Source organism: Castor canadensis, chromosome 19 (assembly GCF_047511655.1).
Source record: "Castor canadensis chromosome 19, mCasCan1.hap1v2, whole genome shotgun sequence".
Lineage (NCBI taxonomy): Eukaryota > Metazoa > Chordata > Mammalia > Rodentia > Castoridae > Castor > Castor canadensis.
Window position 1 is genome coordinate 43,770,124 of NC_133404.1, and position 13,755 is coordinate 43,783,878.

Below are 13,755 nucleotides of genomic sequence, written 5' to 3' on the forward strand. Positions count from 1 at the left end.
GAAGACTGGAAATGAAGAGAAATGGTGGAAATGCAAGGTGTCACGGGGGTTCCTAAGCCTGAACGCATCTTTACAGGGACGTCTGCAGCCTGAATACGTTCATCAGAAAAGAACCGTGTACGAGTTCGCAAACAAAGAAAAAACACGAGGGGCACTGGCTCCAGTGCTCGAGCCACACCGCTAGCTCTTTTTGCGTTACTTTAGTTTTCCTTTTGCCCCAGGCCAGCCTTTGACTTCCTACCTGTGCTTCCCGCATAGCTGGACTTACAGGCGTGCACCACCATGCCCGGTGAGGATTGATTTTTACAGTGTCTGAATATATGTGTATTCAAGTCCATATACTCATAGGCGTGTGTGTCCATCTCCAAGTTCCTATACTCCAAAGGTGAGGGAATCTGGGCTAGAGCCGGGATGTGATCAAATCCCTTGTTAATTCTGTCCTGGCTTTCCAGGGAAAATGCCTCTGCAGTTAAGACTCACTGCTGTAGGTTTGTGTGGTTACAGGTGCAGTTGAGGCATTCGTGAGAAGGAGCCTGGCTTTCGTGCTAATGAATTTCTTTTTGTGCCTTTTGTGGCTTTCCTTTATTTGGAGACAGTTGCTGCAGTACCTTCCCTTCACTTCACCAGAACCCCTCATCCATGGGGACCCGTGCAGTGGGGTTTTTCAGGCCACCCCAACACCATTGATGGGCTGGGATCAGCTACCCAGACTGTCACTCCAATTTCCTGGGATCTGTGGCCTCCTCATTTCTTCGGTGTTGGCTTCTCTTTTGTGAACAGTGAATGGTGTATTTCACCTGTAATCCCGTCTCAGCTAACAGAGCAAAAAGTACCCGAAGCGTCCACCCTGTGTCTGCTCTGCACAGATTTCCAGGCACGGCACACAGCTATTCACTGATTACCTTGCTTTGAATCCCAGCTACTCAGGAGGCAGAGATCAGAAGCATCCAGCATGGACAAAGAGTTCCTGAGACCCCATCTTGAAAATACTCAACACAAAACAGGGCTGGGGGTGTGGTTTAAACGGTAGAGCACCTGCCAAGCAAGCATGAGGCCCTGAGTTCAAAACCCAGTACCACTAAAAAATGGTAATAGTTTGTTTGGATTTCCCTCTATATAAGATAGTGGAGATATTTATATAGTTCCCATTTATTTTAGGATTTTGGATTTTTACACTCAGTTTATTGGCACAGTTTTTCTCTTTTATGTCTTTTTTTTTCACAGCCATGTTTGAAGCCACTGTGCAAATTTCACCGTGTGTGTGCATGCTGTTTCAAGACCCATCTTTTCAATTCTTCCCTTGGAACTATCACTTTGTTGGCAGGCATGTATTTTGAGCTGTGTCTCTGGAATGTTGATGAGCATTTGAGTCGCCTAGAGACCTCGTTAAGATCTGGACAGAGTGCCATGCTCTGTTCCCAGGTGACGTCAGGGCCACTTGTGCTCAGACCACACCTCGAGTGGCAGGCTTTGCAAGCTTTGTGCTTTCTGGAAAAAGTCGTGGGTCTTATGTATCTGAAAATGCCCCTGTCTGCTCTCACAGAAGGACAGTGAGGGGCTTAGGTGGGGACAAAACTCCCCAGACACACCTTTTTCTCACGGCACTCGGGAATTCTTTCTCTGTGGTGCTTGGTGTGCAGTGCAACCCACAGATCTCCGGGGTAGCTTTGTCTTGCTCTTTTCTACAAGAATGCATTTGCTGGATGCTTAGAGGATTTTCTTTTCTCCTTCAGATGCTTCCCACGCTTGTGTCTCACACTGGTCTTACTGGTTTTCCTCTGGCACAGGAAATCACTTTGTTCACAGATTTATTTATTGCAGGAAAATTTTTCTTCTGTTGTGTCATTGGTTGTTGGATCTCGCCTGCTGTTCCAGTCTCTTCGTCAGGAACAACATTGGTTTCTGTCAGCCTTCCCTGTTAGCATGTTCTTTCTGCTCATTTTCACCTCTTTTTAGTTTTCCTGTGCATTCAGGAGTGCTTTTTTCAAACTTCCTGCTACTTGATTTGTTCTCCCTGTCCTGTTATTTTCCAATGAAGTCTTAAAATGCTGCCAGGGTATTGTTGTCTTAATTTTTCCCTTCACGCAAAGCTGCCAGTTTGTATGTCTATTGTCTTAATCCTCTGCCTCTGATATCGTGCAGACATTTAAAAAATGTTGGTGTGAAATACGGCTAAGTTTTACTTATTCTTGGAGGCCATGCACCTTTTGGAAGGCTGCGTTTTCCAGGATTATGGATTTTATTTTTACAGAACTTACATATTGATGCTGAAATTCATATAGAAGAGAAATAAGGTAAGAATGACCGTGGCAATTTTATTTATTTATTTTATTTTATAGCATTTTTGCTAGTTTGAGATAAGGATAGCTATACAGAGAGATTCCTAGCATTGCTTCCATGCACTTGTGTATTGCAACCCACACTGGTTCATCTCCACCAGACCTCTTCACTACTTCCCGGTCCCCTTCCCATAGCGGCCTCTGCCAGTTTAAGATGACTGTATTTGCTCCTCTACAGTGGGCACATCAACCACTTTCAGGTTTTAGGTTTCCTTCCCTTTCCCTATTCCTCCTGTATGAGTTCTCCCCTTAGTGTGTGACCCATGTCCACTAATATCACTGCATTTGTTTTGGGTCTACGGTCCGCATATGAAGGAAAACGTGCGATTTTTGGCCGCGGAGGACCATGGCAATCTTTAAGTATAAAGAGCTGGCATTGCTGAATAGTAACGCTCATTATAAAGCATCGTATTTTTTAAATATTAGGGCGTGAATAGACAAATAAATGATGAGAAAAGCAATGAACTGACAACCAAACCCAGGTGTAAATGTAACCTTAGCATGTGACCCATAGAGGGTGAAATGACGGACTTTGTAAATGAATGACGTTAGGATAATTGTCTGTCCTTATGGAAATAGATCAAATTACATCAGTACCATTGACAAAAATGTAGTCAATTAACTCCTGTGGTTTTAAATCTCAAGAAAAACAGAATAGCACAATAGAGAGAGAGTGCCTGCATGTGTGAAGCAGCAGGAAGAACCATGGAATACCCTGGTGGCGTCTGTGTTCACAGGATGCAGGAAGGCTATCTCGACCTTGGTCTTTCTTTGACATTCCTCTTTTGTGCATTTTTGCATCTAGTTTGGCTCTGTAATTGTTGGCAAAATGAACCCCTTTCCAGGAAGGGACAGAGACTTTACTGTTCTGAGATCCATAGCATCTAACCTGGAATCAGGTCCCAAAGTGCATTTGCTGGAGGTGTGAACGGTGGGTGTGTCCTCACTGTCACCTGTGGCTGTGGTCCTGTCCTTTCTGTCTCCAGCACCATCTTCTTCCTTCTGGGTTGATATACCCTTGACCTTGAAAAGTCCTCTGAAATCCCACATTTTGCTTTAAGTAATTCCTACCTTGTAAGCGGTTAGGTACAGTTCTCCTGTGTTTCTATAGGGTCTTGTGATGACTGCCTACATTTATCCTGGTGCTCATTTCACTGAGCTCTTTTTCTATTTGCACAATGGGGACAAAACTTGAGATGGCAGAGATGGCATCTTTTGCATTTTATGGTTTGTCCAGAACTGTTACTGACAAATGGTAATTAAGTTTTGCTCCATAAATTAATGAATGAGCCTGGGTTGTTAAGATTATAGGCTTGACTACGGCATGAGTCTGTGGGATAAGTAAGTGTCATTAATTTTGTGAAGAATATTGACAGCTATGTTAAAGACGACAGAGTTCTTTTTTTTGGTAGGACTGGGGCTTGAACTCAGGACTTCACACTTGCAAAGCAGGCGCTGTCTCACGTGAGCCACTCCTTCAGTCCATTTTGCTCTGGTTACTTTTGGAGATGGAGTCTCTTGAACTGTGTGCCCAGGCTGGCCCTGAATCATAATCATCTCAGTCTCCCAAGTGAGCTAGGATGACAGGCGTGAGTCACTGGTGCCCGCCCAGACTTTCACAGTGAGATTTTTAAAAACGTTTTTACTTTTAGCTTCAAAGATGTGCAGGTACAGTCTCTCTGTCCCCTGGTATCTGAGGGAGGTTGGTTCCAGGACCCCCTGCAGATACCAAAATCTTCAGATGCTCAAACCCTTACAGAAAACGTGCACTGTTGACGTGTGACCCACCCCTGCCCTCCTCCACTGTAAATCTGCTCCGGGTCGTTGAAACACCTAACGCGATGTTAGCAATTGTCTCGCTGTGTTGTCTCGGGAGTAAGGACAAAAGTGCTCATGTTCAGTGCAGACACAGCTTCTTTCAAGTATTTTTAACTTGTACTTGGACTTAGATGTGGAACCGTCAGATCCGGGGGAGGTGATTGTAGCTTAAAGATAAAAAAAACCTCATGCAGGCTTGAGGTAAAGCCAGCAATCTCTCCTCCCATGTCCCACCCTGCAGCTGCAGGGACATCGGCTGTGAACTCTCACCAGACTTTTGGGGTATTCATTCTAAATTTCTAAATAACATGTTTGTATCGCTAGCTTCTTGGTTGCTTGGTCGTGGGCATAATTTATGAGATTCACACTGTGGAGGAAGAAGGCTCAGCCATCTGTCACACCGCTTCTTCCTTCCCCTCCCTCTTCTCTCTCTTCAGTCCCATACCTTGGGTTGCAGGCACGACTGAGGTGCAGTGCTAATTATTATGGCTGAATTTTTATACTATTCACATTGAGTCACAGAATGTAGTGTGATTACTCGTCTTTGTGAGGGCCTTTTCTTTTCACTAGAGTCGATATTTTCTTTGTCTTTTTGTTTGCTTGTTTTCTTAGTTCTCTACGTACCTGTCACTAATTCAGGACAATTCATTTTAATTTTCACTTTGCTAATCTCATCTTTTATAGATCCCTCTCCTGAAGAAGTCTAAACAAAGGCACTTGTCGCCCTCCAGCGAGGACCTCAGGCACCCTGGGCCCTCTCCTGCTACCCCAGAACTGTCTTTTCCCTCTTGCCTGGGTCACCTCCTGCTTCCCGGTCACTTCTCCTCCCTTTTCTGGCTACTTTCTCATTTTTATAAAGTCTGTTCTCCAGGAGCTTCCTGGGTTTCTGAAAATGTCTTTATTTTCTCCCTAACCTTGAATGACGATTATTCCAGATATACAATGACATTGAAGGAACTTTCTGAGAAATTTGAAGCGATTGCTCCACCATTTTCCAAAGTCCCATGGTGTTATTGAGAAATCTGAATTTCCATTCTTTCTGTCCTCTCGAGGCACACGTAGAAGGTCTGTCTGTCCCCAGGCTTTTGATGGTTCACTGCCAGGTCTCCGTGTGGCTCTAGATTGGTCTATTGTAGGTGACACTTTCAAGGGGACACTTTGACAGTGAACTCACTCCCTTCAGGATTGGATTCATTCTCTGATGAGTTATTCTTTGTTTTCATTTATTATTTTATTTATTTTTGTTGTTGTTGAAACTCCTATTGTTCAGATACGTCTTTTTCTCTTTGTCTATTTGGCTAAACTTATTTTCTACTTCTCTTGTTATGTGTTTCTCTCTGTCTCTCTCTCTCTCATCTCTCATTCTGAGATAACTTTTGTTCCTTGAGTTTTTCATTGTATCTCTGAGAATCTGAACCAGCTTCCATGGGGGAATTCCCCGCACCCCCCCATGGTCTTGGCTCTTTGTGAATGGCTGTTTCCTGGTTTGCTGGTTTTGTCACTGTACCTTACATGGCTTTCTAAGGTTCCTGGGGACTTAGTGTTTCACTGTGGGCTGCTCCAGTTTCTCAGTGAAGACTCTTCTGATCCAATATCCAAGACCCAAGTGAGCAGAGAGCTGGAGTCTCGTGTTGAATCCCTGTTTTCAGTCTGTACTGAAACTCTTGTCGTGGATTGCACCCACTTATCCCTAAGTCCAGAGACGTCTGTCTTACAACAGACAAGGTTTTGTGCAAGTAAGCCAGGGGATCTGGGCCTGCGTACTGTGTCTAACCAGTTCTAGTGGTTTTGACCCCATTTTTATCCCACGCTCACAAGTGTCTAGTGGACCAGTTCTGGAGCTTTCTGTGAGCTCTGAAGAGTAAATTGAGTTGATTGTGGGAATCATCTCCTGCTGTCTTAGGATGTGACTGCTGTGGTGTGTGAAGTGCAAAGTATCCTTAGTGTGAAACAGATCATTTAAAGACCTCATAGCAGAAATAGCAGCCTCTTCAACAAAAACTGCTGGGAAAACTGGTTAGCAGTCTGCAAAAAACTGAAACTAGATCCATGTACATCACCCTATACCAAGATTAACTCAAAATGGATCAAGGATCTTAATATCAGACCCCAAACTCTTAAGTTGATACAAGAAAGAGTAGGAAATACTCTGGAATTAGTAGGTATAGGTAAGAACTTTCTCAACGGAACCCCAGCAGCACAGCAACTAAGAGATAGCATAGATAAATGGGACCTCATAAAACTCAAAAGCTTCTGTTCATCAAAGGAAATGGATTCTAAACTGAAGAGAACACCCACAGAGTGGGAGAAAATATTTGCCAGCTACACGTCAGACAAAGGACTGATAACCAGAATATATAGGGAATTAAAAAACTAAATTCTCCCAAAACTAATGAACCAATAAAGAAATGGGCAAGTAAACTAAACAGAACTTTCTCAAAAGAAGAAATTCAAATGGCCAAAAAACACATGAAAAAATGCTCACCATCTCTAGCAATAAAGGAAATGCAAATTAAAACCACACTAAGATTCCCCCTCACCCCTGTTAGAATAGCCATCATCAGCAACACCACCACCAACAGGTGTTGGCGAGGACGTGGGGAAAAAGGAACCCTCTTACACTGTTGGTGGGAATGTAGACTAGTACAACCACTCTGGAAAAAAATTTGAAGGCTACTTAAAAATCTAAACATTGATCTACCATTTGATCCAGCAATACCACTCTTGGGGATATACCCAAAAGACTGTGACACAGGTTACTCCAGAGGCACCTGCACACCCATGTTTATTGCAGCACTATTCACAATAGCCAAGTTATGGAAACAGCCAAGATGCCCCACCACTGACGAATGGATTAAGAAAATGTGGTATCTATACACAATGGAATTCTATGCAGCCATGAAGAAGAACGAAATGTTATCATTCGCTGGTAAATGGATGGAATTGGAGAACATCATTCTGAGTGAGGTTAGCCTGGCCCAAAAGACCAAAAATCATATGTTCTCCCTCATATGTGGACATTAGATCAAGGGCAAACACAACAAGGGGATTGGACTCTGAGCACATGATAAAAGCAAGAGCACACAGGGGAGGGGTGAGGATGGGTAAGACACCTAAAAAACTAGCTAGCATTTGTTGCTCTCAACACAGAGAAACTAAAGCAGATACCTTAAAGCAACTGAGGCCAATAGGAAAAGGGGACCAGGAACTAGAGAAAAGGGTAGATCAAGAAGAATTAACCTAGAAGGTAACACCCACGCACAGGAAATCAATGTGAGTCAATGCCCTGTATAGCTATCCTTATCTCAACCAGCAAAAACCCTTGTTCCTTCCTATTATTGCTTATACTCTCTCTCCAACAAAATTAGAAATAAGGGCAAAATAGTTTCTGCTGGGTATTGAGGGGGTGGGGGAGAGGGAGGGGGCGGAGTGGGTGGTAAGGGAGGGGGTGGGGGCAGAGGGGAGAAATGACCCAAGCCTTGTATGCACATATGAATAATAAAAGAAAAAAATATATAGACCTCCATAGCTATTACAGAATTGAATTATAATATGAAACTGTCTCCTTCTGCACAGTCTCCAGGCCAAATGGTTTTACTGGCAAATGATACAACCATTTAAAGAAAAATCCCGTAAATCTCTTCCACAAAAATAAAAGAGAAGGTAACACTTGTCAACATTTTATGAATCTAGTATAACTCTTAAGCCAAAGCCAGAGAAAGACCACGCAAAAAAGAAAACAACAGACCAGTGTATGTCATGAATTTAGATGTAAAATTATTAATAAAATACTATCAAATAGTATGCAAAAATAATAAAAGAATTGTGCGCTGTGCCCAGGGCTGTAAGGCTGGTGTAATATTTGAAAGTCAGTCAGTGCAATCCATTCATTTAATGGGCTAAAGAAGAAAACATTCATAGGCTCCTAACCAATGGTGGATCAAAAGCATTTGATGAATGTCAACATCAATTTATGTGAGGAACCCTCTGGAAAATAGGAATAGAGGTGACCTTGCTCAATTTGGCACCAAACATTAAAACCTGTAGCCAGCAGTGTAGCTGTGCTTAATGGTGAAAGATTGATGCCTCCTCCCGGGATCAGGAATAAGGTGGCAGTGTCTGCTCTGACTACTGTAATCACAGAGTGATGGAAGCTCTGCCCCATGCAATAGGACGAGAAGAAAAAACATCAGCCAAACTGTCTTTCTTTGCAGATGACATTTTTGTTGGTACAGAAAATCCCAAGGAATGTACAAAAAATAACTTGTAGAACTAAAAAGTGAACTTAGCAGAATAAACACACAAAAATCTTCAGAGTAAAGATCCAGAAATCTGTATTTCTCTTACTGGAGATGATGAACATGTAGATGTCAAAATTTAAAACACGGTTCCACTTATAAACACTCAAAAAAAGCCTGAGCCAGGCGCCGGTGGCTCACGCCTATAATCCCAGCTACTTGGGAGGCTGAAATTGGGAGGATCAGGGTTCAAGGCCAGTCCAGGCAAATTGTTCATGAGACCCCCATCTCCAAAATAACCAAGCAAAATGGACTGGAGGAGTGGCTCAAGCGGTAGAGCGCCTGCTTTGCAAGTGCAAAGCCCTGAGTTCAAACCCCAGTACTGGCAAGAAATAAAAGAAAAGGAAAAGAAAAAAGCCAGATGTGCCTGGATCCATCCAAACTTGCATGGGATTGCAAAGCCACAGAAAGAAATGAATGAGGATCTGAAGAAATGATGGCTTAATTCCTGGGTTGTGACACCCAACATGATGAAGCTCTCTGTTGTCCCCAAATGGATTATAGGTTGAAACCAACTTCTCTCCAAATTCCGGAGAGACTTGTCTTTGTAGCAGAAGCAAGATTGTCCTGAAGTTTATATATGAAGGCGTAGGCCCCGAAACAGCTAAAATAGTTTGAAAAGGAAAAGAACAGAGTGGGAAGTCACTTCGCCTGATATCAAGACTTAGTCAGCCACAGTAATGCAGAATGGTCAGCAGAGGGTAAACAAAGTCAGTGGGAGAAGATGCAAATCACAGGGCTGACAGAAGATGAGCGTGTGTATGAAGAACTCCAAAATCGGCATTTGAAATAATCCAATTAGAAAAATGAGTAAAAGATATGACAGACATCTTACAAAACAGAATACAGAAATGGCAGACACACACACAAGATCAAGGGTTGCAAAATCAGACTATACTGAGATGTTGTGAGTCTGTTGGAATGTCTAACAGAAAACAGAGTTGACGACATGAAATTCTGGCAAGGCTACAGAGAAACTCGGTCACTCTCGCATCGGTGAGAGGGGCATGTCAGTTGACATCGCCCCTCTGGAAGACAGGTCTGCAACTTAAGAAATTTAAAGATAAATGTGCAAGGCTGGCAGAGTGGCTCAGGTGGTAGAGCACCTGTCTAGCAAGCACGAGGCCCTGAGTTCAAACCCCAGTGCTACCAAAAAAAAGGTGTGCAGTCCTAAAATGCGTGATCCACATCTGCATTGCAAGCAATATGGTGATGGCTTAAGAGAGAAGTACACTGTTTTCCATTTGGTGGAAAGTGTGTTTGATAAAAAACAATACTTTCGATTGAAAAGAAAAATCTTTGCAAGCCAGGATCAGGGAGGCTGTCTTGCTGTCCAGCAGGTGTGGCCCTTCTCAGAGAGCTGGCCTGTCCTCAACTCTGATGTGAATTAATGACGCAGCTGTCACTGCCCACATTCACTCCTGGACTCAGGGCCTGGTCAGTGGAGTGAGGCAAGAAAAATACAGAGCAGGGATCAGAAAAGAAGAAGTAAGTCATTCTTCAGAGACCACCCGATTGTGCACACGGGAAATCCAAGGCTTCCCACGCATGCAACAATGAAGGAGTCATTGGATTGCAGGAATAAGGTGAGGGCACAGACAACCTGCTCTTACCCAGAGCAAAGAACAGAATGCAAATTTCAGAAAGGCAGTAACATTTATTCTACTAACAAAATATAGAGAACCCTGTCATAAATTCAGGAAAAGTTGTGCAAGACCTCTGTGAGAGAATTTAAAAGCATGTCTAAATAAATGCAGAGAGGGAATAAACTCATAGAGTCTCAGCATAAAAATGCAGGGTTCCCTAGATGGATCTTCAAGACTAATTCCAAGAATCACTGATTCTTGGAAATATACAGATAATGAACAGTTTTGAAGAAGAGCAAAATAGACGAAAATCTATTTATCTACAGTGGTGGGATGGGTGCACATAGATCAATGTAGCACAGTACTGGCTTAATTTTTCACTTTACACACCTATATAGTATTCCTTATGCTACAAAATATAATATATACCATTTATATACAAATCCTCACTTGTTCTGAAATTTGCTCTTAGACCTGTGAACCTCCAACTCTGTCCTCCCCCTGAGGTCATCTCATCTGCACAAAAATAAGACACTAGAAACCCTAAATTATAAATTATATACCCTAAATTATAAATGTATATATACACACATATTTATACACACGTACATATACATGTACACATATACATGTGTAAATATATCATAACATAAATGATACATGTGTATATTGTATAATCACATATAATTATATAATATAACATACGTACACATATGTGTAATTAAGTAGCAGAGAGCAGAGTGTGTCTTCTGGCACCAACAGTCAGGGGAGGGTGACAGTGTAAGCCCAGCTCCCAGCCTGGTTCCTGGCACGAGGCTGTCCTCTTGGGGCAAGTCCACTTGTCCCATGTCTAAGAAGCTTCATTTTCCTGCATAGATTTTACTGATGCATTCCGGAGCGGGCTTGCAGGCGTTTAAACAATTCAAGCATTCCTGCTCTGCACCTTTTATTCCCAGATAAACCGTCATCATCCCTGCTCCCTGCCCTATGGAGAGCCTGCTCTGCCATTGCTGAGCGACTGGGAAGGCTTAGCAGCCTTTCTCCTTCAGGGGCTGGAGAGACCTATTAAAGCTTCATAAAGAGTGAGCCCTCGTGGTCGGTTTTTCTTGGAAGAGGACATGAGGGTGACCAAACAGAAAGCCACCCCAGAGCTTCCCGGGAGCACTGGGTGCCTCCTGTCTCATCAGTGGCCTGTTAAACTCATGATTCAGGGAAATGGGTGCACGTGGCTGTGTATTTCTTTGTGAATAAAGTTATTTCAGACGTCGGTGACATTTAAACACTCAAGTCCGTTTTTGCTCTGCAAACGGTGCACCAGCCAGAATGTCTCTTTCTCCTGCAGGAATTTGGAACTTGATATTCCAGTCAAGTGCCAACCATGGGGAGCTCAGGTTTAACTCTAAAAATTAATATATTTTTATTCTTCAAAACACATGCTTCTCAGTCTTTATGACACTTGTATTTGAGTCAGTCTATCGTCAAATGAGTGTGATAAATTATAGCGCTATAAACTCTAGGGAAGTTTTATGAATATCCTCGGGTGGAGTCAGCAGATTTTTTTTTATATATTCCTAAATTTACAGCTTCAAAACTGTTCAGTTTCGGGGTGCTGCGAATGTTGGAAAGGACGGAAAACATCACTGGCAAGGAGTTTTCATTGCTCTGACAACCGTTAGCCCTGCACACACTCATTACAATGGCATTAAAACTTGCGAGTGATATTTCTGTAGCTCAGCTGCACTGGGCAAGCAGAATTATGTCCAGAATAAACCGGCTTGTTCCTTCTTGGGGAATTAGGGACCCCCATGTCCTTAATGTTAAAATAACTTGTATTTCATTTTATGCTTGCTTCATAAAGGAGTCATTCATTTTCATACCAAATTCTAACCAAAGCAATGGACACCCAGGAGTCATGGCCCCGGCCCTGGGTTGTGTTGGACAAGGTGACATACAGTGTTAAAGATGGCGGCCAGATGGCTGGTTTTAAAAACCCTTTACCACTGACTAGTGAAGGAACTGAGGGCGTGTGTCCTGGTATTTTTATGTCCACGTCCTGGTGCCTACCAGGTTTGCCATGGGAAGTTGTTGAAGAAGGAACATTTTTCTTTTTCCATGTCACTTTGTGACAGTTGTGGTGGCACTGGTCCCCCTACCGATGCCTCCCCCATAGCTGGGATTACAGATGTGAGCCCTGAATTCTTTGTTGAGATGGGTCTTGATAAATTCCCATGACCCCTCTCCTCCAGTTAGCCTTAAACCATGATTCTCCGCCTCCTGGTTTGCCGAGATTACAGGTGTGAGCCACTGTGCCCAGCCTTAACTTAAGATTTTTGGACTCAACTCTCAAGATGCAAGTGAGTGACTGTGGGAGACTCAGAGTTCAGTCAGTACACAGGGTGGAAGAGTGTAGACCACGGCTGTCTGCTCTACACAGTGGGCCTGAGACAACTGCTGTTCTTTCCCTCCCTCTCAGTTTAAATTTCTTTTCCCCGAAATATTTTTATTTAAATAACTAAAATCATCACTGAAATGCATCTGAAAAATTATTTCTGAATTTCAAAAACACTTCTAAAGAAACTGCCACTCTGTGCATTTCAACAGCTTTTGTATCTCAGTATTTCTGTCATCAAATACTCTCTTTAGCCTTGTCTCTTGAATTTGTTTGTCTGTCCCCTTGAAGCTAGAAGCAAAAGCATTTTAGGACTGTGACTCAGGGTGGTATTAGATGTTACCCTCATCTAATACCAACTTCCCTCAATTGGGGCTTTCCCCAAAATACATGGAGCAATTTAAAATATCCTTTCACATTAACTATTATTTATTTTATTTTTTTAGTCTACACAAAATCAAAATAAAACCAGTCCTGTGAGTGAGTGGCCTTGTCCACAGGCATGGCTGGTGCCTCCTGGTAGCCTGGAGTCATTTCCCTCCATCCAAAGGACCCCCCCGCCACCTCCATGGTCTTCTTGTCACCCTCCTCATTGGGTGCTTCCAGGAAGATTTTGTTAGGAAGATTTTAACAACTTCAAAAATGTACCTATGACAGTAAAAAAAAAATACATATATATATAATTATAAAATATGGAGACTTGATCAACCATTGCCACCATCTGGAAAGGTGGTGTAGACCACAGTCTGGGAGGAACAACTAGTTGGATATGTCACCCGTCTTCAAGTTCAGAGTTCAGCTCCATTAGGCGACGCTTTTGGAGACAGGAAGGTTTGGGACTGTTCCTCTCTTCCTCAGCAGTTACTTCACGGGATTTAACCCTGGAGTCTTTGAGATAATGGGCGCCAGCAGCAGTTTTCTACAGAACTTGCACCTTGACTTTGAGTTTTCTTCTGCTCGCCACTGCTATGAAATCACTGTTTTCTTCTTTCCTTTAGGAGCTGTGAAGGGCAGAACATTCGGTACAAGACATGCAGCAATCACGTAAGTCCTTTGAGAATATGCAACCCGACAAAATCTCGCTCTGGCTTACTGTTCCATGTCCTGTAAAGCCAGGGGTGTCTCGGTAGCCTTTGTGGAACATCTGCATATTTGTTTAGTTGATGATACCTTTTGGCTCCCTTCCATTTATGCTACCTTTCTACCTGTTTTCTACTCCCGGTCAGACGTGTTAAGTAGTTAGCAGTTCTGGATTAGTAGAAGTAAAACAATACGCAAAATCACCTTCAAAGTTCAAAGTGCTTTTATGTGCAGTATTTCACCTG

At 42.9% G+C, this 13,755-nt stretch overlaps 1 protein-coding gene across 1 annotated transcript in view; it reads left to right on the top strand.

Moving 5' to 3' along the window:
- The window catches only part of Adamtsl3 (ADAMTS like 3), a 252,154-nt gene that overhangs the window by 84,394 nt on the left and 154,005 nt on the right, over positions 1–13,755 (top strand). The window contains exon 5 of the mRNA XM_020176611.2: positions 13,429–13,474. Within this exon, the coding sequence (XP_020032200.2) occupies positions 13,429–13,474 (46 nt within the window). The remainder of the gene's footprint in view (positions 1–13,428; positions 13,475–13,755) is intronic.